Raw genomic sequence first — 26,435 nt, forward strand, 5'->3', positions numbered from 1 at the left:
GAAAGAGATGAAAGCTGGAAATGTACCTGAGTTGAATAGTTGTCATTTGGAATGTGTGACAAACAGTGGGATAATTGTAGTGAAATGGCTGGTGAGAATGTTCAATGAGTGACCAGTAGAAGGAAGTACACTTCTGGGTTGGAGGGATGCATGCATAGTTCCACCATACTAAGGGAAAAGGGAAAAATATGAATGTAGTAGATATAAAGGGATCATTCTATTAAGTGAGGTGATAAGGTGTGTGAGAAAATGTTAATTTGGAGGATTAAGAGAGGAATAGAGGACATGATTGGGGAAGAATAGTGTGGGTTTAGGAGAGGAAGAGGGTTTGTAGATCAAATATTTGTAGCAAGACAGATATGTGAGAAGTCCTTGGCAAAAGGTAAAGATTTCTTTTGGATTTTCATGGATTTGGAGAAGGTATATGACAGAGTTGATAGAGAGGCATTGTGGAGTGTATTGTAAATGTTTGGTATAGGGGAAAGCCTATTGAGGATGGTCAAAAGTTTTTACATGAGTAGTAGAGCATGTGTAAAGGATGGGAATGGAGAGAGTAGATGGTGTGAGATGAAGGTGGGACTGTGATGTCATCATTGGTCTTCCATAAGCATATGGGTGGGGTGGTACTACTCATACATCTAAAACAACCATCCACCAGCACCACAACTATAGAAGAGATAGGAAAAAGAATAGCTTCCCACACAGAATGCTGGATATATGGAATAACTTAGATCAAAAAATAGTGTGTGCAAATGTTATTCACGATTGCAAGAATAAACTTGATGCTGAAAGATACAAAGATGGGTCTCCATGAGCATAGCTCCCTTCCCGTATAATACAACTGGGTAAACACAAAAGCAAATAAACACTCATCACAAAACAAGCAGTCCAAGATATCATATCTACAGAGAAGACAAGTGAGGACCATACTACCATATCAAACCACCATCTAACTTTAAAAAAATACCAACACAAAATAGGCCTAGCTCCAGATGCAAATTGTCCCAGGTTCAGTCACCACTTAGAAGACACCTAACTCCTCATCTTACAGCAACACATCTCTTCCATGAGTGATTTATGGGTCTATCCAGTGGCTGTTGAGAGTTACCTGGATCCCATGTGTCTCCCACAAGAGACCATGGGCAATGGAATGATTGATTGTCTGTTAAGCAAGGAAAAAAAAGTGCAAAAGGTGGGAGTGAATGGAACTAATGAATTTATGAAAGTATGGCACTGCTCAAAGAGATATTTTCATATGTTTTATAGTATTTTGAGCAGAAGAGGATTCGGGGAGAGGAATGTCACCATACAAAGTGCTGGGGGTAAATCATCTTTGGCTGTTGGGCCCAGCTGTGGAAGAGTTGTACCTCACTATATTGCCTTTGACCCAACCAGTGTTAAGGGGGACAGGAAGACCTTTCATCCTCAAGATTGTTTGTGTATTTTGACATGGCCACCCACTTCATATTTAAAAGAAATTTTATACTCTGTGAATCTGTATGTTTAGTGCTTCTGTTTGTCCTTATGTAAAACCCACTCTGCATGCCTCAATACAATTCAAGCAGCAATAATAACAGGTTTGAAGAATGTTAAAGAAAAAAAGAATGCTTTTCTATAAGCTGCAACTTGTGTTGAGATGTGTTGTCCAAGCATGTCCCTAACCATACCTCCGCATGCCATCCCATTCTTTCTTTTACCCGTTAGCCCGACAACCCAAAGGACCGAACCTTAAGTGCACACGAGCAGCTTTTCGGCTTTGCACGAGACCACAACCGTCTTTCGTCCAAGCCTTCCCCCCCGGCCTCCCCCACCAAGTCGGATCCCCCCTCCTCCCCTTCTCCCATCTTTAAGAGTGATGCTGCTCGAGAGATCATTGAAGAAATGGCATCAGAGGCTGAGAAACACAAACGTTCTGTACCCAAGGAGAAACGAAGACACCACACCATCTCAAGCAGCAAACCTCTCACCCTCGAAACTTGTTCTGGTTTGGAGGAGGTAATGAGAGAACCTTCATTTTATACACCCATCTTTTCATGTACTGCTATCTTTTATTATTATTTTGTTTTTATTCAGTTACAGTTTGGCTATCAGTGTTAACTTATGTTGTGCTTGAGTTTCAGTAAGTTACTTTGTAAATGCCTGTAGTTGCCATCAATTTTAAAGTCAGTCAGATTCACTGAGAACCTAAAATAAACAAATAGCAAATGTCTGTTCACAGGGTGCAAGATCCCGTGATGACTGTGATATGGTTCGTGCACTGAGACCCAGGAACCATCCAGATGTTGTCAAATCAACGCTCAGTTCCCGAGACCTTCGTATTAATGAAACAACCATTGACTCTGTTCTTGGGGCACCAAACAAAATATTGATACCTGAGAGATACATGCCTGATGAGGTAAGTGTTTCTTCAGAATTCTGTTTTATAAGAGTGAAGAACCTCAGGTATATTTTCTTTTTCCAGGCTAGCATCAGGTAAATTATCAATATTTAACTTGTGTGTTATATGTATGTTTTTGGCTAGAGGCTTGTCCTGTTTATTAGCCACCTAATTGGTTACAAAATAAATTTTATTGGTTGTATAATTGGTTACAGTGACTCCTGATTTTGATTAGAAGTCAGATGTTCATGCTCATACACCAGTAAAGGGTTTAAAACTGAAGGGAAGTGGGTGCTGATGATTACAGATGGGACAGAAACTACAATGGTATAGTAGTTATAGTGATGATTGATTAAACAGGTTGGATATAAATAAGATTATTTCCTTTAATCTTACCTGGCCTTTAGTGTCCTAATGCTGTATATATATGCATAATGTACCAAAAGGCCCATTCTCTTATATATATATATAATATATATATATATATGTACATACATATATATATATATATATGTACATACATATATATATACATATATATACATATGTATACATATATATATATATATATATATTTTTTTTTTTCTTTTTTTCTTTCTTTCTTTTTTAAGTTCTTCTGTATACAAAATGTGGCTAGCCAGGTCCTATCTCTTAGTTTAGAATTATTTCATGGTTCTAAATTGGGTTATGTAATTTAGGCTATATATGGAAAACTATATTTCTTTAGTCCTCAGACATGTGGTACATGTGGTCTTTTTCAATTTGTTCCCATGACTTCATGTTGCCCTCCCATCCCAAATCCAGAAATCTTCTCTATCACTTTTGTCCTCCTTCAGTGACCACAGTTAAATCACTTCTTTATCTTTATTCCATTAAGGGTGGTAAGTTTAGTGCCTTTGAGTTAGCTACCTCCCTTATAAGGGAGAAAACGCTCTTGGTATATAGATTGGTAGAATAGAAGTTTAGTATTTCTAGCTGCTCTTTGTACAGTTTATATACAAGGCTGGAAACCATTTTGGTTACTGATCTTTGTATTGTCTCAATTTTGCATATATCTGTCATTCTGTGTGAGAACCATACCATTACTACATATTCTAATCAAGGGTAGATTAGACCCTATAATTTTTTTCATTATGCCTTCATTCATGAGGTCAAAAAACTACCTTTATGTTCTTCAGCAGTTTGTATATCTTACCCACAACCTTACTGATATGTTTGTCAGATGGTAAGTTGTCCTGTATCAGCACTCCCAGATCTTTCTCCTGTTCTGTATTTTCAGTTGTTTCTATTCCCATTGAATAATTCAGTGAGTCTTTTTGAGGTATTTCCTATTTCTTATACTTTGCATTTTCTGATATTAGAATTAATTTTCTAATCTTTGCTTCAGGCACATATACTATCTAGATTTTTTTCCCTGAGCCACAGTTATCCTTATCTTTCACTCTTCTGATAATTCTCACATTATTCACAAAACAAGTTAGTGTAGCTTGTCTACAGAATTTATTTGAGATTTTTGGGTATGTATTCACTCCCTGAGCTCAGATGAGAGGAAGGGTGGGAGGGGTGTGGAGTGTATTTAGGGATGAAATGGGTGGGAGTGTTTTTATGCCTTTCCCTTTTTGGCTACCTCCCTGGAAGGGGGAAAAAGCCTTGGTATATGTATGTATTCACTCCCTACTAGATGCTCACTGGCTGAGCAATTCAATGTCACTATTTGGGCATGAGGTCATAGTGAAGCCAATTGAATCTGCCTGACAGAGAGTTAGTAAAGGCATGATATATTAGGTTTCATACTTTATAAAGCCCTCCATAAAGTGGCACCATCAAAGCCTTCTCTGAGAAGGGGAGTTTATGATGTTAAACCAAATCGTATTCACCCCCAACCCTTGGTTGAAACTCACTGATTTAGAGCTATAGATATAGCTGCATCATATTATTGTTTATCATTAACCATGTAGTAGGTAAGAAAGAATACTGCTTCCGAGTGTTCCCACATGAGTCGTAAAAGGTGACAAAAATGGGTCGAGGATAGGACTAGGTATCCAACTCTCTGTAACCCCACAGTGGACATTCCTAAAAAAAATAAAAGGCATAAGACAGTCTGGGAGGAGTTTTCCAACCAGAATCCTAAGGTTTGGGTCTTTTAATGTGCATGAATGTGGTACAGATGAGAGTAAAGGGGAAGAGATAGGCAGTATGTTTGTGAGAAAGATGGATGGATTGGCATTGAATGAAACTAAAACTAAGTTGAAAGGGAGGGGCAAATTTGAATTTGGGAGTGTAGTGGGGAGTGAAGAGAGGATGAGGGAGAGAAGGGGTGGCTATACTAGTAAGTGAAGAGATAGATGTGTGGTGGAGTGGAAGGTTTCTTCAAGGTTAATGTGGATGAAGGTGAAACTGGAAAGGGAAATGTGGGTGTTTGTGAATGCATATGGGCCTGGTAGTGAGTTGAATATAGAGAAAAGTGAGGCTTTTTGGATAAATCTAAATGAGTGCATAGAGGGTTTAGGGAGAAATGTCAATGTAGTGGTATTGGGAGATCTCAATGCTAAAGTAGGAGATCAAATCAATAGGTGGTTGGGAAGTATGGAATTCCAGGAAAAAAACTGTAGTGGAGATATGATGGTGGAGATGTGTCTAGAAAGAGAATTAATGATAGCAAACACAGTGTTTGGGAAGAAAGTCAAGCATAAGTACACATGGGAGAGGGTGGTGGATGGACGGGTGGTAGATAGGGCTTTAATGGACTACAAAGTGGTAACCAGGAGAAGAGTAGGAAGAGTTCTGGATGTACATGTTCTTAGGGGAGAGAGTGGGGGAATATCAGATCATTTTTTGGTGGAAGTTAAGTTTAAAGTGGAGGAGGATAGATGGGGGAAGAGTAAAAGGACAGAAAGTTGGGAGGTGCTTAAAGTTAATTGCATAAATGATAAAAGGAGAATGAGTGCTAGAAGAAACTGAGAGAAAAGTGGGAGGGAGTGAAGAATAGAATAGAATTAGGAATGGAGGAGGAATGGGGATGTTTCAAGGAGGGAGTCATAAGGTGTGCTAAGATGGTATATGGAACAAGTTGGATGGAAGGAAATAGAAGGAAGGATAGTGAGTGGTGGGGATGATGAAACAAAGAAGGATGTAGAAGAGAAGAAACAAGCATTCACAGGTTGCTGACAAAATAGGATGAGAGAATCATATGAGAGGTACAAAAAGAGACGTAAAGCAAAAGATAAAGGAGGCAAAAAGGAGAGCAGTTGTGAAATGGGGTAAGAGTATGACAGAAACTTTTGAAAGTAATAAAAAGATATTTTGGAAGGAAATTAATAGAGGAAGGGGAGGTAAATCAAGTAGAGAAGAAAAGGTAAAAGGTGCAGATGGAGAGATGATAATGAGAGTAAGAGGAAGATGGGCAGAGTATTTTAAAGAATTGCTAAATGTGGAGGAGGATAGGGAGGGAAAGGTAGTTGCAGTGGGAAGCACTAAGAAAATGACAGTGATGAATGAGGAAAATGGAGGAGAAATAAGGAAAGATGAGGTGAAAGCAGTTATTAAAATGATGAGAGCAGGTAAAGCCCTTAGGTTAGATGGGTGTCATGTGAAGTGTCTAAAAAAGGGAGGTACACTGATGGTGTACTGGCTGGTGAGGATGGTTAATGTTTGTCCAAAAGAGGGTTGAGTGTCAGAAGACTGGAGGAGTACCTGTATAGTTTAGCTTTACAAGGGAAAGGGAGATAAGTGTAAGTGTAGTAGTTTCAGAGGGATCAGTTTGTTGAGTGTAGTAGGGAAGGCTTATGGGAGGGTTTTGAGAGGATTAGGAGAGGTAATTGGTGAAGGATAGTGTGGGTTTAGGACAAGTAGGGGTTGTATGGATCAGATTTTTTTGGTAAGGCAGATATGTGAGAAAGCTATAGGAAAAGTTAAGAATGTTTTTTTTTTGAGGGGGTCTTTATGTATTTGCAAAAGGTTTATGACAGGGTAGACAGGAAGGCACTGTGGAAGGTATTACAGATATATGGGACAGGAGGAAAGCTGTTAATATCAGTCAAGAGTTTTTATGAGAGTAGTAGAGCACATGTTGGAATTAGAAATGGAAAGAGTGAGTGGTTCGAGGTGGAGGTGGGACTTCACCAAGGATGTGTTATGTCGCCAATCATTAACCAACCTCACCAGCCAGTCCACCATCTCTGTACCTCCCTTTTTTTAGACACTCCACATGACACCCATCTAACCTAGGTGCTTTACCTGCTCTCATCATTTTGATAACTGCTTTCACCTCATATTTCCTTATTTCTCCTCCATATTCCTCATTCATTACCACCATTTTCTTAGCACTTCCCATGCAACTACCTTTTCTTCCCTATCCTCCACATTTAGACAACTTTATGAATGGGGATGACAGGTGGTGATGGATATGGAGCTGCCTAGTGTAGGCCTTATGGTCTCTTGCAGTCTCCTTTATTCTTATGTTCTTATGTTCTCCTTGAAATACTCTGCCCATCTTCCTCTTACTGCCATCTCTTCCACTATCTGCACATCTTACCTTTTCTTTTCTACTTGATTCATCTCCTCTTCCTCTCTTAATTTCCTTCCAAAACATCTTTTTATTACTTTAAAAAATTTCTGTCACTCTAACTCCATTTCACATCTGCTCTTCTTTTTGTTTCCCTTATCTTATGCTTTACTTCACTTCTCTTTTCTTTGTATCTCTCATATGATTCTTTCATCCTATTTTGCAACCAATCTGTGAATGCTCATTTCTTCTCTTCTACAACCTTCTTTGTTTCATGATCCCAACACTCACTACCCTTCCTTCTATTTCCTCCCAAGCTTCTTGTGCCACACATCATTTTTGTACACCTTGTGACTCCCTCTTTGAAATATCCCATTCCTCCACTCCTTGTTCTTCTCTATCCTTCAATCCCTCTCAGCTTCTTCTTGTACTCCTCTTTTTCTTTTTCATTTAAGTAGTTTACTCTAAGCACCTCCCTATCTTTTGTCCTTTTCCTTTAATTATCTATCCTCCACTCTCAACTTACCTTCCACCAACAATTATCTGATATTCCCCAACTCTCTCCCCTAAGAACATGTATATCCAAAACTCTTCTTACTCTTCTCCTGGTTACCACTATATAGTCCATTAAAGCCCTATCTACCACCCTTCTATCCACTACCCTCTCCCATGTGTACTTATGCTCAACTTTCTTCCTAAATATTGTGTTTGCTATCATCAGCTCTCTAGACACATCTCCACCATTAACTCTCCACTACAATTTTTTCCTGTAAATCCACACTTCCCAACCACTCTATCTATTGGCTTGTATCCTACCCTAGCATTGAGATTTCCCAATACCACTACATTGACATTTCTCCCTAAACCCTCTATGACAAATAAGCACAATATTTTTTTAATTCCCTGCAGAAAATGTGGATGTTTTATATGCCTGTGGGTCTCATGTGCTATCCAATACAGGATTTCTACATCCTGATGTACCATCACTACAGAGAAAGCCATCTATGTAGAATCACCCACACATTGGCTAGTACCTTCTTTCTTTTTTTCTCTTTTCTTCTACACATGGGAGCACTTGCCTTGAAATATCTTCCAATATTTTTTTTAGTTATATATTAATAAGAAGATTTTGTTTCTGTCAGTCTTTGTTTTTATAAGTTTAATTTATTTTATCAAATGTTTCTTTCCCCCATGACTTTGACCCATACACATATTTATTTCTGCAGGGGTCAACAGTCCTCCTGTTAAGACAGGTACCTAATCTTCTTAGGAAAGAAATGGGCCATTTTCTTTACTGTATATATAGTATATATGTGTGTATATGTAGTATTATCATCCTCAATTTTATTAACTAGAATTAAATCCTATAGCCATGCCCAAAATATCAGCATGTTGATAGGCAAGAAAAAGCATAGATGTCAGTACTTTCTTTACAGACTGTTGTGCACTGGGTGGACTAGAGAGACGATAAAAACAGCCTTTAGTTACTTATTTTGCTGCCAACATGTGATGGTAGGATGTTCATGGGTTTACTGTAAAATCAAATATGCTTTTTTGGAGTAGATTAATGTTTTTGTAAGACAGTTAACAGTCACTAGGACAGAGGAGAGTTAACAGTTGCTAGGACACAGAAATGCATAATTTGTAAGACATTGATTAACAGGGGCATGGAGGCTGGTGATATCATTCTTGGAAACTAAAGCTTAACCCTTTCAACCCAGTGACATTCTTCCTAGATTTTCTTCCTCCTCCTAAACTCATACAACTTGATTAACTTCAGGGGTTGCCCTCTGACTTATATATTAAATTCATCTCAACACCATTATTCCTGTTAACCTCTTCAATACGAGTCAAATTCTCAAACACAGCGATGCCTAATGTATGATGTATCACAATACTCACACTACTTGCATTATGAAATATTAAATTATTGCTGTATTACTCATTCTCTTTCATTCTGAGTAATAATAAACACCAAAAACGTGATCAAACCAGTTCATAGATTTGGGGGTCACTCAGCTACAACTACAAGATAAATATAATCAAGACACCAATACCAGCATCCTTGTATACCCACTTGTGCTTCATGATGCCTACATAGGCATCATCGTATTGAAGAGGTTAAGATATATTTCTTTATCCAGAGTAGAGGGGCAGCTCCATTCTTAAAGGGAAATTATAGAGGACAAACATGAGAGAGTCTAGGGTGTCGATGTACAGTAATTAACATTATCATCATTATGATATGCATGCAGGGCACTCAGGTATCTAGTACATTTGAGAACATAGCTATGGACTTCAGTAGTTTTTGCCTGAAAAAGGCTAAGTGAAAGTTGAACAGAAGTTTAAGTATTTATGTATACACACAAAAACTATGGCTATCTTGTGTTTTTTACATTTTTGCTGTGCATTACAAAACATATTCATCCATTAATGCTGGGTGGTCACTTTATATATTTTCTTTCATGTAAAACCAGTCATTTTCATTTTATTGAAAGGAAGCCTCAGGTCTTTATAGAATAATTTACTATTCCAAAATATTCATTGTTGTAGAGACTACTGTGGGTTCCAGTGTGTGGTGGTCCTACAAGATAGAGAACAAAGAGAATCATCTCACTGTTGCCCATTTCCAAAACCTGTTAACCCCCTCACCTTTTGACAGTTTCTGGACTGGACCCAATATCTCTCTCTCAGTCAACTTCAACTGTATTTCTCCCACCTTTTCACATATGAAGAGCTGACAATCAGTGGCTGCTTCATTCCTCCAATTACTTTTTGCTGGGAGTGATGATAAAGCACAGCCTGTCATCTGACAAACCTATCAATAAGACTGTAGGAGAGATGTATATATTGCTGAAGAACATAAAGATAACCTTTCATTATGTGGATGAAGAGATGAAAAAATTGTTCCATAATGCACCCAAGATTGGAATATACACCATCAGTAATAATATTGCATACTCCTGGCAATAATGAATCAAAGACACAACCAGTAGTAAAACTGAATGGCCAAGCTAAAAAATTCTAGGCCTTACTTTTGATATATAACTCTCATCTCATATGTCAGAGATCTGACTGTGAGAACGAACAAGAAAATAAACATACTAAAATCAGTTGCACGCAAAGGCTTTGGACAGCAGAAGGAAACTCTAACCACAGTCTACAAACAGTTCTTGAGATCCACAAATAACTACATCTCCACAGCATGGTTCCCAATGATTAACCCCTTATCTGGCAAGGACGGGTAAACTCGTCTTCACCCAGTTTTTCTTTTTCAGAGTGTGATGAGTAAACTTGTCCAAACATAATGTTTCAAAAACAGACACAGATGAGTATAATTGTTGAATTAGGGCCCTTTTTGGCAGTCAGCAAATATACTTGGTGAATCTGGTAGCTGTGTCTCTTCTGCCTTGGAATGCATTTGTTAGTGATAAGGTATCAGGCAAAGGAAGCAGACTCATTGTTTTTGAGGACATATATATATATATATATATGTTTTTTTTTCTTTCTTTCTTTTATATATATATATATATATATATATATATAAATTACGCCCAGATGTTGAGCTCAGATGATGAGAATGAATATGGAGCTTCACTTAGAAGCTTGAATACATCAGTTTATCTAATGATGGCTATTCTCTCTTAAGTGAGGAGGAGGAGGATTTACAACATTGGTGTTGACATGATGTGTCGGAACAAAATATGCTTCCTCCACCACTGCACTTCCCATTCACTGAGAACCCTGGATTATCAATTGTAAAATAAGATATAAAAAAGATTAGAATAAGTGTGTAATTGCCTTTTACTTTTTATTCTAAAGTTAGGAAAAAGACAATAAAAAAGGGAAGACAAGTTATCTCATTTTTGCTGGAAATGGTATCTTCTAAATAAAGTTACAAGTAAAATATTGTTAATGGATAAAAATAAAAGTTATTTCCATAATCAACTTGAAAAATACTATAAAAAAAAGCAATAAAAAAATTAGTCTGAAAAAGAGATGTTTCCTCAAAAAAAAGTTGCTGTGTAAGGGGTTAAGAAAATAAACATGAACAATTTGCACATCATATAAAATATAATATAATAAAGCCTTAAGAATAATAACAGGATGTACCAAAACAATTGTAGTAGAACACCTGCACACAAAAACCAAAAGCCTCCCCATAAGACACTACATGGAAATGATACACAATTATATACATATATATATATATATATATATATATATATATATATATATATATATATATATATATATATATATATATATACACACACATACACATGCAATGAAACTCAAAAAGGACAACTACAGAAGAGACCTTAAAAAGAACACCTTCCTACAGAGTGATAGATATATGGAACAAATTGGACAAAAAAAATAGTGTGTGCAAACACAATACAAGAATTTAAGAACAAACTTGATCTTGCGAGATACAAAAATGGGTCACCACGAGCATAGCTCCCCTTCCCGTAAAATACAACTAGGTAAATACAACCAATTGAATGCAAAAGAAACACCACACCACTGGCATAATACTCAAACATCTACATAAGAACATAAGAATGAAGGAGACAGCAAGAGACCATAAGGCCTGCACTAGGCAATTCCATGTCCATTACTACCTATCATTCCTATCCATAAAGTTATCTAACCTTCTTTTAAAACAACCAATAGTTTCACCTCTTACTACATGATTACTAAGTCTATTGCATTTACCTAGTTGTATTTACCTAGCTGTATTTTATGGGATGGGAGCTATGCTCGTTGTGACCCATTTTTGTATCTCTACATCCAGTTTATTCTTGAACTCGTGTATAGTTCTGGCATTCACTGTTTCCCTATTGACCAGTTCTTGCCTATTTCCTATCAACTGTACCTTACAGTACATCCACACAAAAATATATTCACACTCAAATCACAGAAACAAGCATTTGAAGACCAAACATCAAACTCCTTACTCCATAAAACCCTTCCAGACATAAGCCCCACAGACCAATTCCTCCTAGGATAAGTAAGAACCACAGTGACACAACCTAATTTAGGTTACCATCCAGTACTAAGAAAATACAAGAACAGAATAGGCCTGGCTACAGAAATAAACTACCCTAAATTCAATCATCACAGAGAAGACACAGAACACCTCACCTTACACTGCACTACCCTGGCCATACCCAGACAATAGCACGATATTTCTTCCTTGAGTGACGTATAGGCCAATCCAGTGGCTGTTACCAGCTACATGGGAGCTGTGGTGCCCTGCAAAAGAAACGTGAGGCTTCCATTCTAATTGTCTACATAAATTCTCCATTTTTACATGAAGGGATGAGGAGAGAGGGTCACTGTTTAAATGAAGTGGTTGGCTCTGCTATGAATGTGCTGTCTCTCACTGCATTGCTTGACCCAGGCAGTGGATAGGAGACAGGGATAATCCTTTGTGTACAAAGAGATAAGATAAAAGGGAAACCAAAGGATGATGGATGGGAGTCTGATTCATGAATGGCTTGATCTCCTTTATAAGGAGAAAAAAAACCTCTTGGTATATAGACAGAAGTTTGGGTGTTCTTAACAAGTGTTTTATGATGGCTGTGCTGGGTTATTATAATCAGATCACCTTCATAGATGAGACTTTTATTGTTGTGTTTTGAATTTGTGAGGATGTTGAATGATCCAGGTAAGAGTATTGGTCCTTTTTGGGGACTCCATTGCACAGGTTTTGTTCTCAGGCATTTGGTTGTTTTGGGTTACTCTGCACTATCTACCAGCTAAGAAGTTTGTTAGCCATTTCTTCTTATTGGTGTGAGTGTTTGTCTCCATGATATTATTATTATTTCATATATATATATATATATATATATATATATATATATATATATATATATATATATGTATATATATATATATATATATATATATGCTGAATACCACAGGGAAAAGAAAAATTCTTGGAATCCGAGCGCTATCGTGATATTTGTTCACATCTTCAAGGATTACAATAGAATGAATAAGTACAGAGTAAGATGAGATATATATACACATGAGAGAGGTTTGACACATGTGTATATATATCTCATCTTACTCTGTACTTATTCATTCTATTGTAATCCTTGAAGATGTGAACAAATATCACGAAAGCGCTCGGATTCCAAGAATTTTTCTTTTCCTTGTGGTATTCAGCATATCGGTGTAGTCACATGTGATTTGTGATACTTGTGCATATATATATATATATATATATATATATATATATATATATATATATATATATATATATATATATATATATATTTTTTTATTTATTTATTTGGGGGGGGTCAGGAGGGAGGGAGGGGTGGTGGATGGGAGTGGAATGGGTGGGAGTAGAATCATGCCTTTTGAATATAGCTACCTCCCTGGTATGAGAAAAAAAAACTTGGTACATATATGTGTATGTCTTGGGATTTTATAAATACCTTGTTTATGTCTGCTGCCACTATAACCATTCTTTCAAGTGTTGCTTTCTTGTTAGTTCCCTCCACCACTTGTGTATGTGTATATATATATATATATATATATATATATATCTATATATATTTATATATATATATATTTATATATATATATATATATATATATATATATATATATATATTTTTTTTTTTTTTTTTTTCTTCTTCTTGGGTCAGGAGGGAGGGGTGGTGGATGGGAATGGAATGGGTGGGAGTAGAAGCATGCCTTTTGAATATGGCTACCTCCTTGGTATGGAAAAAAAAACCTTGGTACATGTATGTACATGTCTTGGGATTTTATCAAATACCTTGTTTATGTCTGCTGCCACTATAACCATTCTTTCTAGTGTTGCTTTCTTAATTCCCTCCACCACTTGTTGAGTGATGTTTGGGAGAAATATGTTGAATCCATGTTGGTTTGTGAAGATAGACAGATTAGTTATGATTCTTTTTTGTAGTCAGTCTTTCCAGTAGCTTTGATGTGGTGGAGAGTAGTGATATTTATCTGTAGGATGCCATTTCTTCCTGTAGCTTATTTGGTTTCAGTATGGGAGCTACATGTGCTATATTTTAGATTGTTGGAATTTTGTTGTACAACCATGATTGGTGACAGCTTTGGCTGCAGGTATGCACCTCCTAGCATAGGCTCCTCACTACCTTTATTTTTCTTCCCATTTTCCTGAGTTGTGGGTTTGAAACATGTTTTAGAGAAGTGTTTGTTGATGTTACACTGCAGTTCTGGTGATGGTCTGTTCATCAGCTGAATAAAATTACTTGACATTATCCATGTTGAAATATATTCATAAGTCATTGAAAAAGAAAATTTAATTTCAGAGCATTATTAACAAACGTCTTCTCAAATGAGTACAGAAGATAATTTTGTTCATTATCTAGAAATATTCTTTCAAGAGGTATCATCTCCCTTTCTTAGGATTTCTTTGTTTACCCATAGTACAGCTCAGTTCTTTGTGATAATGTTGAGCTACAAACAAAATTACTTGAATCATCAACAATATTTCTAATGTATGGAAGCTGTTCTTTGTAGATGATCAATGTATAGTCTTTTTTTTTTTTTTCAAGATTACCCATGTTATGCATTTAATGTCATAAATGCTCTCAAACAATGGTTTAAGGATGCACAAGATTTCTTCAGTTCTCAGTACTTTATTCCATATTAATACAAACTATTTTCAAAGGACGATGAAAAAGAAATCTCAGCCGAAGAACAAGCTCAGCGTGAACAGAAGGCTGAGTCTATACGCAAAATGCTAACAGAGACAACTGCCAATCCAACCAAACCAGAAATGACCCACAAGGAGAAGCGAGAGCGAGAACACATCTTAGCACTCAACCAAATTCTGGCCCGGCAAGTGATGGAGAAAAGTCGCATTGTAGCAGGTAGTAAATGCTTTGTTTTTTCTTAACAAATGTGAAGTTTGATTCAGAGGGAATATATATTCAGAATTCTTTTTAATGGGTAGTAATAAACAAAAAGTATTTGTTTTATTTTATTTTCTCTTTCTTTTCTTGCCTTTAGTAGGAAGATTTTCATTACTTTTTCATTATAACCCTAAGTTAGTTTTGAATTTAATTCATCATTGTAGGTCAAGTGGTATGCCATGATTTTTACAGATCTTAAATTCTGATAAAAAAAGAAATTAACTAATAAGGTTTAAAATTTTTATGATGAACTGGTAGTACATTGGTTTATATTTCATGAGTTACAGTCAGGGTCACTTACCTTGAAACCTAGAATTGATTTTTTTTTTAATGCATGTACAGTGCTCGACAAAAGTTCGCGGCGCCTCAGCGAATCTAAACAAAAATGTAATTAATCATTATATTTATTGGATTTTTACTCACCTAATACTTGGTTGGGAGTCCTTTGCGCTTTAACACAGCCTCAAGACGACGTGGAAGTGAAGCAGCTAGGTTGTGGAGGGTTGTAGGCTCCAAATTATCCCAGATTTCCTGAATGGCTGCCTCGAGCTTGGGTATAGAGCTGACGTCTTTGCCTTGTAACCTCTTCTTTATAATGTGCCACAAATTTTCAATTGGGTTCAAATCAGGGCTATTACCTGGCCAGTCCTTTATAAAGTTCACTTCACAGTCGTTGAGCCAAGTAGTGATGGATTTAGCAGTGTGGCAGGGGGCACCGTCCTACTGAAAAACTGTGGCACCTGTTTTTTCAAATGATTCAGGTAAATTTTCACACAGAAGCTCCAAATACACGTTTTGGTTCACTTTTAAGTTCTTGGGTAACACTACTAATGACCCCAAGCCCTTGCCGCTGAAACAGCCCCACACCATTAAAGTATCAGGGAATTTGACAGTACCCTTGACGTACCGAGGGTCAAGCGGGTCACTTCCATGTCGCCGGTACACCTTTGCACCACGGTTACAGGTGACACTGAAGGTGGCCTCGTCAGACCACAAAACGTCAAGCCAGTCGTCCTCAGTCCAGTGAGAGTATTTCTTGGCAAATTCAATCCTTCTGGCTTTCTGCTTCTTGGTGACAAGTGGCTTAGCAACAGGCTGGTGACTCACGTACCCAAGCTCATGCACCCTTCGTGACACTGTCCTCACAGACACCTCACCAAACACCCCAGGGTTCTGTTCCTTCACTACCCTTGCTGTCTTACGAGGCAAAGACGTCAGCTCTATACCCAAGCTCGAGGCAGCCATTCAGGAAATCTGGGATAATTTGGAGCCTACAACCCTCCACAACCTAGCTGCTTCACTTCCACGTCGTCTTGAGGCTGTGTTAAAGCGCAAAGGACTCCCAACCAAGTATTAGGTGAGTAAAAATCCAATAAATATAATGATTAATTACATTTTTGTGCATTTTTGTTTAGATTCGCTGAGGCGCCGCGAACTTTTGTCGAGCACTGTATACTGAATCTCCTGATCGACTGATAGATCATGTAAAACCATAAGGGTACTCTGCTTAATTTTAAGGATGTAGGTCCAAACCTGAGAAACCTATGGAATGAAAGCTTGTGGCCTTTAATAAAGATACATATGCTTAAACAAAATGTTTAAATCTCAGCTGGCAGAAACTAATACCAGTGTTTGTCATTCTTGAAAAGAATCATCCAAGCAACAGTTTGAACAGTACACTTCTTTAGGGGAAAAATTGCACTGGTAATATACATAGAATTGCGAATGTGTTCATTTAGTGAATGTTCTCTATTTTATATGTTATGCACTAAATTACTTTGCTCTTAAGTTGTACATCATGAGTGCATGAGAATTATTTTTAGCCTAGTTTATGTACCCTTATATTATCTGCTTTCTATTAAAAAAATGCATTACCTATTGTGTAAATGTTCTTTCAAAGTATATTTAAAATTAGAAGTAATTTTCTCATTTTTTACTCATATTTTGTTTTCAAGTATTTCTTTTTCTTTTCATGGAACTAAATACATACTTAAATGTCTTGGATGTTTTTTTCATGCATGAGTCTCTCTGTTGAACAACCCAGGCCTGAATTGATCATGGACAAGTTGGCAAAAGTTGCATGCCTTTGTTGGGCAAGCCAGGAATACTCAAGGATAGGGTGGCATCATTGTCAGAATATAGAATATATTTTTGGCTGTTGAAGATATAGGACTTATGTTAGCCTAGTTAGAAGATTAGGTTTTAAGAATGATGATGTGTGTTTGTGTCATTCACCATGATCCTGGATCACATGTTGGTCTCATGATTAACAGTTATTACCCTTTTAGATGAAAATGAAGAGCTCATGTGTATGTATTTACCTAGTTGTATTATACGGAAAGAGAGCTATGCTCGTAGTGACCCCTCTTTGTATCTTTCAGCATCAAGTTTGTTCTTAAATTCTTGTATAGTTTTTGCACACACTGTTGCCTCATCTAATTTGTTCCAGATATCCACCACTCTGTGTGGGAAACTATTCTTTTTCAGATCTCTTTTATAACTAATCTTTTGTAGTTTCTTTTCATGTCCTCTTGTTTTTCTCTTATCACACTTTAATAAATCATCTCTGTCAAGGACTTCCCTTTCATAATTCTATAAATGGTTAGTAGATCTTCTCTTTCTCTTCTTTGTTCCAGGGTTGGTAGTTCTAGTTTGGACAATCTTTGTTCGTATGTCAATTTAGATAGTGTTGGTGCCATGTTTGTCATTGCTCTTTGAATTTTTTCTAATTTCTTTATATTCTTTTTAGTACTGGGTATCCATAGTGTTGCAGCATACTCTGATCTTGGTCTTATCAGTGTAACTAACATTTTCTTTACCATTTCCTCAACCTATTAGTCAAAGGCCACTTTCATTGATCTTAGTAAATTGAAGGTTTCTCCAACTATTTTGTTGATATGCTTGTCTGGTGACATGTTTTTGGTGATAATTACTCCTAGGTCCTTTTCTGAGCTAACTTTTTTAACTTCTTTTGTACCAATTTTATATTGCCCTAATATTCTATTTTTACTTTTCCCAAACTCCATTATACTACATTATGTTTCCTTTTTTATGATATTCCATTTTCTCAGTGTCAGGTCTAGTACTAAAAAAAAACTCATTCTTTTCAGTCTCCTTCTTTCATTTTTCACTTGCTTCACTTCTAAGTGTCTTTTCTCTTTTTCCTCATCACTCATTTCTTTTTATCCATACATTTTTGTAATTTTCACTATTTGCCAGCTTTGCTATTATTAATGGTACTTCTGCTATCATTCGAGACCTTTTGATTTTTAGTGGCCTATATTGGTTTTCTTTAGAGTACTGCCCCATCCTATTTACCTCTTCTATCTCTTTGTCCATTACCTGTCCCTCCTCTTGTATCTCTTTCAGAATTGCTTTTGCAATTTCTTTCTCTTCTTTTTCTCTTTGGTATCTATGTATATTATGTTTATTATTATTTTTTTTTAATACCATAAACTACAATGCATCTTTTATTTATCCACTGTGTCTCTGACCCAATTTTCTTTTTCCATAATTACTTTGATTACTGTTTCTTAAGCATTTTCTTCCACTTGTTTCTGTACTATTTCTTTAAAAGTTTTTTGTTTTTCTTGTTCCACTTTCCATTGATTTTTTTTTTCTTGGAGATCTGTGTCTTTGTTTCTCCAACTTTCTCAGTCACCGCTTGTATTTGTTCTTTCATTTCTTTTTTCAAAGCCTCATTTTTGCTTTAATCTTCATTTTTCATTCTTTCATTTTCACTTATGACCATGTTTAATTCCTTTTTTTTAGATCATTAAGCTCCGTGTTAGTCTCGCCATTAGTTTTTTTTAGTTGGTTCACCTCTTTGTACATTGCCCTGTATTCAGCTCTTAGATCCATTAATTCCTAAACCTCAACCTAATATTCCACTTTTATAAACCCTGAAAATGCATTATTATACAACCTTTGAGTAGATTTTGGGGTATCAATCATACAAGATTTCTTAGGTATGACCCCCAGTGGTGATTCAACTCTACATCCAAACATCTCTTCATTGGTGCACTTTTTCGTCTTTCTCTTTTATCACTCTCCATTTTCTGTATTAACACTAATGCTGAAACTCTATTTTATCATTTTGGTCCTCGATAAGCATAACTCACTTCCCGTACGTAATACAACTAGATGTTTCCTTCGAACTTATCGAAAAAGCACTGTACATCAGAGCTCATTTCTAGCTGTCCATTCCCCCCTGTGTCTCACACTCGTGTGTGTGTGTGTGTATGTGTTGGCACACTAAAGGGCATTACATTAACCACTTCAGTAGTAGTCAAATTCTCGCATGCAGCATCAGCTGCCACATGTATACTGCATCACACTACTCACATTATAAAATATAAAGTCACTGCTGTATTACTCTTTCTCTTTTACTTTGAGTAATAATAAACACAGAAAATCTGGTCAAACCAGTTCACAGAATCCATTGGTAACTCATGTACAACTACAAAAAAATATATATACCCATGTTCTTATTACCATATATATATATATATAAAATCACCACTGACGTTGGGATCCTTGTGTACCCACTCGTGCCTCATGACACCTATGTAAGCGTCATCTTACCAAAGTGGTTAATGTATGCCTTTCTTCAGAACTGTTCTGACTAGAATGTATGAACTTTGTATATTTTGTAGACTTTAATATTTACCAAATGATTTAATTTTTTATGGCTTCACTGGAACAGGAAATGTATGTAAGTGTCAGGAGAGTTATCAATGTTTAGAAGAGTGTATAAAGCTTGACTATTATTATAATTGAGCAGCATATATTATGCATTTTTTAATTAACTCAAACAGTAAGATGTAATGACTGCTATATGAATTTGGTATTAGCAGCTTATTTAGTATAGTTAGGGCAAATTACCCAAATTTACTAGTGTATAAGAGCAAATAGGAAAAAACTTGAAGCTCTTCATGACAAAGTATAATAAAATACTAAAGCTAATTTGCCCCCACCCTGAATCACTGATGCCACTGAGATTTAGTAGATGCTTGACTGAAAAGTGGATTCAGTTCCAAAACATTTTTTCTGTTACCAGTAATATGCAGTTGTGTCCACTGGTACAGATTACAGTGCATCTCAGTTGCTAAAGTTAGTTTGAACAATACAAAATCATAGGACTTCCAACCTGATACAGCATGAACCCCATACTGGAATTATGCAGACAACTGTAACAGTAGCTGTAAAAACTATTTATTGGTGCATTGAATTGTATACATATCAGTTAGGAGGTTAGTAGTTCTGGCTAAAGAGAGTTGTCTAACCTGTGCTTTCATAATCATTGAATCCAATATAAACAACTGTGAAATTGGCTTCAAGTGTTTCAGATTCAGTAAAGACAGTGAACAAGGGGCAGGGACAGATGTTTGCAGTTTATTGCAGTAGAATAGAAGGAAAACTTACAGTATTTCAGTAATGTGGTACATAAACCTATATTTGGCTAATCTTAGTCAAGTTTGAATATTGTGAAGGCATATATTTTTTTTTTTTTTTCAAAACTAAGTGGTAAGCAAAAGTACAATTGTTGTGAGTCATTTCCGAATTAGTAGAACCAGCATGACATTCACGAGAAAATTGAATATCATACTTATTACCTAGCTTGTTAAGACTTAAAACCTAGAAATACTTATGATAGAGTTCATGCCCCACAAAATCAGGATATATTTGGGTCTTAGTTATACCATTTATATGAATGCCATAGCATTGCCAGCCAGCCTTAGAGTATTCCTGGTCATTGTCTCCAGATAAAAAGACTTTCAAGGCCATCACACTTATAAGTGCAGTCTTTAATGGGTTTACATGGTGACAGGTATTACTGTGAAATGTAATAGGTTTTACATTAATTATTTCAGTATACATTATGTCAGTTGCATATTAGGGGCTACAAAGTATTCCTTACTCAAAGTATATTCATGTTTTGCTTTTACAGAAATAACTTAGATGAAATACAGCTGCCCAAGTATATTGTATTAGTTCCTTTAAGATATGAATATTTAATCAATTAAAATTAATTTTCAAAAATAAACAACAAAAGGGATACAAAACTAATGTGGACCATAGTTACTTTCAAACATTTTCTAACATCTGACAATTTCATATAGTTTAGGATTGATATCTCTCTGTTTGATATCAACCTTCAGCAGGATAATAAAACCATTTGGCAATAGAAAGAAATCACTATAGCATACCACACTTTTTACCAGGTTAACCATATTACTATGGTGATTCTTTTACAGACTTGATTATGGTTAATGCAAGCTACCTAATTCTAATTTAGTAAGGGACAAACTCAAAAGAAAATAGGTAAAGATTGACATTCCAATTTTGCTCCAAATTTGTCTTTCAATTCAATAAAATGGGGCTCAAAAATTAACACGAAAAGAGTTGTAGAACTACTGTCAAACTACTTTGATAATAGGATGTCCCATTGTTTCATTTCTGATTCATTCAAGAAATGGCACTGTAGTAAGTGATGGTTTTGAAGGTCTTATGCGATGATGGAATGTTTGTTTACCCTCGCATGCTGAGTGTGTCGTCCCATTTTGCAGCACACGTGCAGGCAGACCCATCCGCATAGACGCAAGGCCAAGCAGGTATGTTTATCCAGCATAGTAGTGCTCTGACAAGGACATTGATTTCTGTAAGTGAATTTGTTCAATACTAACTAGCAACATACATATATCACTGATGAAAACCCAGATGATAATGTTGAAGGGAAAAAAGTATATAATATAAAAATATATGAGAACCAGATAAACTCATGATGTCTTGATCACTTATACACACTAAATAGATTTTGTTGTGGCTGAAGTCAGGCGATTTTACTTAGGTCAGGATTGGGTCAATCTTGGACCGAAGACTTGGGGTCTTTGATAGACCCTTTTTTTTTTTTTACACTAAAGGTAGCACCCCCTTTATTCTGAATGATAGGTATTATAACAGAATAATTGAAACATCTTACTTGATTGAAGATAATTCAATCCAGGAGCCACCCCTTAGTGGAATGAAATAATCTGACATTAGCCAAAACAAAATAATGAAGTATGTTGCATTATTTAAGGCAAAACTCCTTAGGCAATTTAATGATTCTCAAAGATAGGTTGCATATGATTGTAATCTGATTATAATCCATGTCTGAGCACATAAATACAGTAGGTCTTGTAGTTCTATGGCTTTTACATAAACTGCTCTGCATGTACATTGTATGACATCCAGATTTGCCTCACTGGAATGCAGTTATATATTTCATACATTACTGGTAAGGATGCAGACATCACTTGTATTCAAATTAAGAATTAATATATCAGTTTGTGGATTAAGTGAAAAACCAATGAAATAAAAACAATTAATAAATTGTGATAGAATTTATCCAAGATGATCTCTCCATTTTATTATTTGTACCACTGTTATGCATAGCAGCTTGCTTCTGAACAGTCAGGTCAGAGGATTATATTGTGTAAAAGGATAGTAATCCCCAATCCCCTTCCAGAGCTGAAGTTTAAAAAACAAATTAATTTGTTTACAATTTATTACCTTACTTTGTTTTGTTCGATTTTATTTCATTTTGAGTTATTTTTATGGGATAGGCAGAGGTGTAGACATGATCAAATTGAAAAATGATTTATAGAAACATACATAATCACATACATACATACATGCATATATACCAAAAGGCCTTTTCTTTCTATAAGGGGTGTAGCCAAGAATTATATGAGGGTAGTTATATAAATCATTGGTTTGTTTCTTCCTCAAGTTGGGGTTGGGGTAAACCATATTTGGCTATCAGCCCCTGCTCTGGAGGTCCTGTGTCTTGTAGCTTTACCTCTGATCCAAGCAGTGTGGTGAAGAACAGGAATGATCCTTTATCCATGAGATACTAATATGGAAGGGATAACACAAATAATGGAAGATTTTATCTTGTCCTGATATTCTTTTTTTACTTTTTCCAAATTCCATTATACATTTCTTAATGTTGAAGTTCATTTCCCACTTTTGACTCCATTTCCAGACCTTGTCCATGTGTCTCTGTAGTGATTCACAATCTTTTTCTGTATTTACTGTCTTTAGTAGTTTTGCATCATCTGCAAAGAAGTTCATGTAACATTCTACACCTTCATCCATGTCATTTACATATATAGCAAACATTATTGGAGCCAATACTGAACCCTGTGGGACTCCACTTATCATTTCTTCCCAAGTAGAGTTTTTATCTCTGAGCACCACTCTCATTTTTCTCCCATGCAAGAAATCTTCCATCCATTTCAATAATTTTCCGTGTACACCTGTTGTTTCGAGTTTTCTTAATAGTTTTTTGTGTGGTACTTTATCAAATGCCTTTTGTAAGTCCAGGAAAGCACAGTCTGCCCATCCATCCCTTTCTTGCATTATATCTATTAACCTTGAATAGAAACAGATCAAATTTGTGGCACATGATCTTCCCTGTCTGAGACCAAATTGTTTTGGATTTAGTATATTGTTCTCCAGATGTTTAGTCCATCTACTTTTGATGATTTTTTCACAAATTTTAGCTATTGTACTTATAAGGGAGACCAGTCTATAGTTTGTTGGGTCTTCCTTGTCTCCCCCTTTATATATTGGCACGATACTAGCTTTTTCTCAGTCTTGCATTACCTTTCCTTCTTTGAGTGAGCAATCTATTATCTTATATATTTTGTCTGTTAGTTCATCTATACATTCTTTTAGTATCCAATTTGCAATTCTGTCTGGGCCGTGTGATTTTCTGACAAGGTTCATTATTTGGTCCCTTATTTCTCTCTGTCTCACAATTATTTCTTTCATGGGGGGGATCTTTCTCCCAAATTTGTGTGTGTGTGTGTGTGTGTGTGTATTTTTACTTAGTTGTAGTATATGGGTTTGGAGCTTCTGTATTTACTTAATTCTACCAAGTTATAGTATACAGAAAGGGAGCTACATTCATAGGGTCCTGTCTCTTATTCTCTAATTATCATATCTCATTTTATAATAATATATGGTTCCAGTCTATGTTTGATCTTCCCCAAGGTTATTCCAGGAATTTATGCATCTGCTGGGGAATTTTTTTTTTTCACATCAATTGCCTTGGAAGTATTCACCTCACAGAAGACACAGAGTACATTATGCTATACCATCCTACACTTACTTTCTCCAGACATAATTGTGCCTGTATATGACAGCAGAAGTTTTATTGTTTCTTTAATTTTTCACATAAAGGAAGTGCCATGCAGTCATGATTATTGGTATCATGAAGTAAATATATTTTCTTATACTAATTCACTCTAATTTTCTGTTGTTGTTGCAGTTCGTGCCCTGACAATGTTGACAAAACAGCCAAGTTCTTCTGATGATGACCTTTCCCCAATGCAGCCATTACCACTTGTACAGCAGCGAGAAAATTTTCTCGTTTGATCTTACTACATTCAGGTTAAAGCCATTTCATGGTATTAACTACAAAAGGATTGACTTTGCATATTATGTTATTAAAGGTTGTCAGAATGTCACTGATTGATACGTATGAAAGTAAGACTTGCCTGAAGAAGTAAAGATTGTTGTTGGATTTTTTGCATCAAGTATGCCAGGAATAAAATAGCTTTAAAAATAAAGATTCCAATGTGTACTTTGAAGCAAAGAAATAAAGAAGAAACTAGTATAGATATTGGATTTATAATGAATCATGGTCAGAAGAAGGCATTTTGTTTACATTAATGACAAGAGAATACAAAATGAAAATTATCATATTAGTGGGTGGGGAAATACAATGAAGGATGCCAAGGTATTCTATGTGTTATACAGTGAGTCATACCAGGGTGGTATCCCATGAACTTGTGAACTATGCTGTGACAGAGTTGATTCCCCACCCTCGTTTTTAGATCAGAAGTGGAAACAAGACGAATAATTGAGAAGTGTGATAGAATCACAAAAACACAGCTACATGTGACAGAATGATAAGGAAGTGTAAAAGCCTAATGATGATTCTGTTTGCAGCAGAAAGTGAAAAAGTATGATTTCAGGATAAACAAAAATGCTTCCTGAAACTACAGCTCAGATGGACTTCCATTTCTTATGTCATAAGTCAAGCCCCCTTTTGTTCCACTTCAGCAACTGTGTTTGGTAATGTTTTGTATTTACAGCTTCTGCATCCTGTATGAATTTGTTGCATATATGTACAGTCAACTCATCTTCCAATCTATTTAGGTCATTTTGTGCCCATATAGCCAACAGTTAAATTCTTGTACAACAAATAATGAAGGCTTCCACTTGAGTGTCTCAAGCCTCTTTGTTTTGCTGAACAATCCTTAGAGTGAAGAAGTAAAAACAAGAGGTGTGAAGCAACACTGCAGAAAAGGGAAGTAAATCAATGATAAAAGTGTTTGTGAAGTTTCTTTAATGTTGAATATTTATTGTGCCGTGTATTATATGCAGACCCATGTACTGTTCCCAATCAACAATTATAGTAAATTTATATATGTATGTATACACATATGTATCTAGTTTTGCATATGTATGTTTGTATATATACATGTATATACACTTATCGTATGTAAATAGTATTGTTGAAGTGAATTTGAACTTAGGACACTTTTTCACTGTATATTCAATATTTTGTTTTATTTTCTATTATGTCCTATCCATTGGAACAAATATCAAAGGTGAGGTGTTCCTGCTCATTGGGTACTCACCATCAGTGTTGTAGATGACACTGCAATAAACGAAGGTGGGCACTGCATGTGAGTTCTTGATTTTCCATATCCTTTTATTGCTAATGTGTATATCCTCCTCATTATTGTTGCAGTTACTAGAGTGGACTGTTATACTTTAATTTTGAATTATTATGTATACATGAGTTCACGAATTTCATGACAATACAATGTTGTACTTAATAATGGGTAGATTTCTGATACCGTAGGGTTAAAGACATTTATTAATTTCATGAAAATATTGCACATTATTTATGGGAGAAAAGAAAAATAATTCAAACTTTAAAAATTTGTGTTTCACTATTCTTCCATTGCACACATCCTGATTATTTCAAAGAACAACATTACAGTTGCAGCTTATTTGCAGCATATACAGTATACTGAAAACTATATCTTGGTCACATTTCAAACAACTTTACTGTGTGGGTTCAGACAGAAGGGGAGTTAATCCCAGATGGTTTGTGTCATGGCTGACAAGTATAATGTGATACTGATCATATCTGTATGTATTCAATTATTAGATTATGGTAGTTCATTCCTATTGGAATTTGAAATAGCTCATAGTTAATATAACCTGTAGCACAAAGGTGTCTTGATACCTGTAATTCTGTTATTTCTGTGAGCAAAATTCTTACTGATATGGGTAAGAATATTTTCTTCCCCATATATCCAATATCATATCATATTTGTATAATGATTTTCTGTATGATATTCCTCTTTACAATTATCTTGTCTGTATGACTGCTAGGCAGTTTTTGTATGAATTACTCCTGTGTGCATTCTTTTCAAAATATATGATTCAAGAACCTACTTATATTGCAGCAAAGAAATTACAAGCCCCAAGTTTTCTGTTTGTACTCACAAGCAAAAGTTATCAGAATAATTATATTGCATTAGTCATGATGAAAAGA

The 26,435-nt window shown here is 35.8% G+C and overlaps 1 protein-coding gene across 12 annotated transcripts in view; it reads left to right on the top strand.

Annotated features, from left to right (window-relative positions):
- The window catches only part of LOC143033881 (uncharacterized), a 512,083-nt gene extending 486,530 nt beyond the window's left edge, over nucleotides 1-25,553 (top strand). For 7 of the 12 annotated variants that reach the window (XM_076199492.1, XM_076199484.1, XM_076199491.1 and 4 more), the window contains 4 exons: nucleotides 1,705-1,995; nucleotides 2,219-2,395; nucleotides 14,566-14,767; nucleotides 24,129-25,553. In XM_076199492.1, the coding sequence (XP_076055607.1) occupies nucleotides 1,705-1,995; nucleotides 2,219-2,395; nucleotides 14,566-14,767; nucleotides 24,129-24,235 (777 nt within the window). In that variant the 3' untranslated portion in view covers nucleotides 24,236-25,553. Of the gene's footprint in view, nucleotides 1-1,704; nucleotides 1,996-2,218; nucleotides 2,396-8,317; nucleotides 8,394-14,565; nucleotides 14,768-16,458; nucleotides 17,515-21,282; nucleotides 21,424-24,128 lie in introns of those variants that run through there. The other 5 variants (XM_076199487.1, XR_012967200.1, XM_076199489.1 and 2 more) reach the window with 5 other exon arrangements.
- Nucleotides 25,554-26,435: the final 882 nt, after the last annotated feature.

This window comes from Oratosquilla oratoria, chromosome 16 (assembly GCF_046742065.1).
Source record: "Oratosquilla oratoria isolate Oo_2021 chromosome 16, ASM4674206v1, whole genome shotgun sequence".
In the NCBI taxonomy this organism is placed as follows: Eukaryota; Metazoa; Arthropoda; class Malacostraca; order Stomatopoda; family Squillidae; genus Oratosquilla; species Oratosquilla oratoria.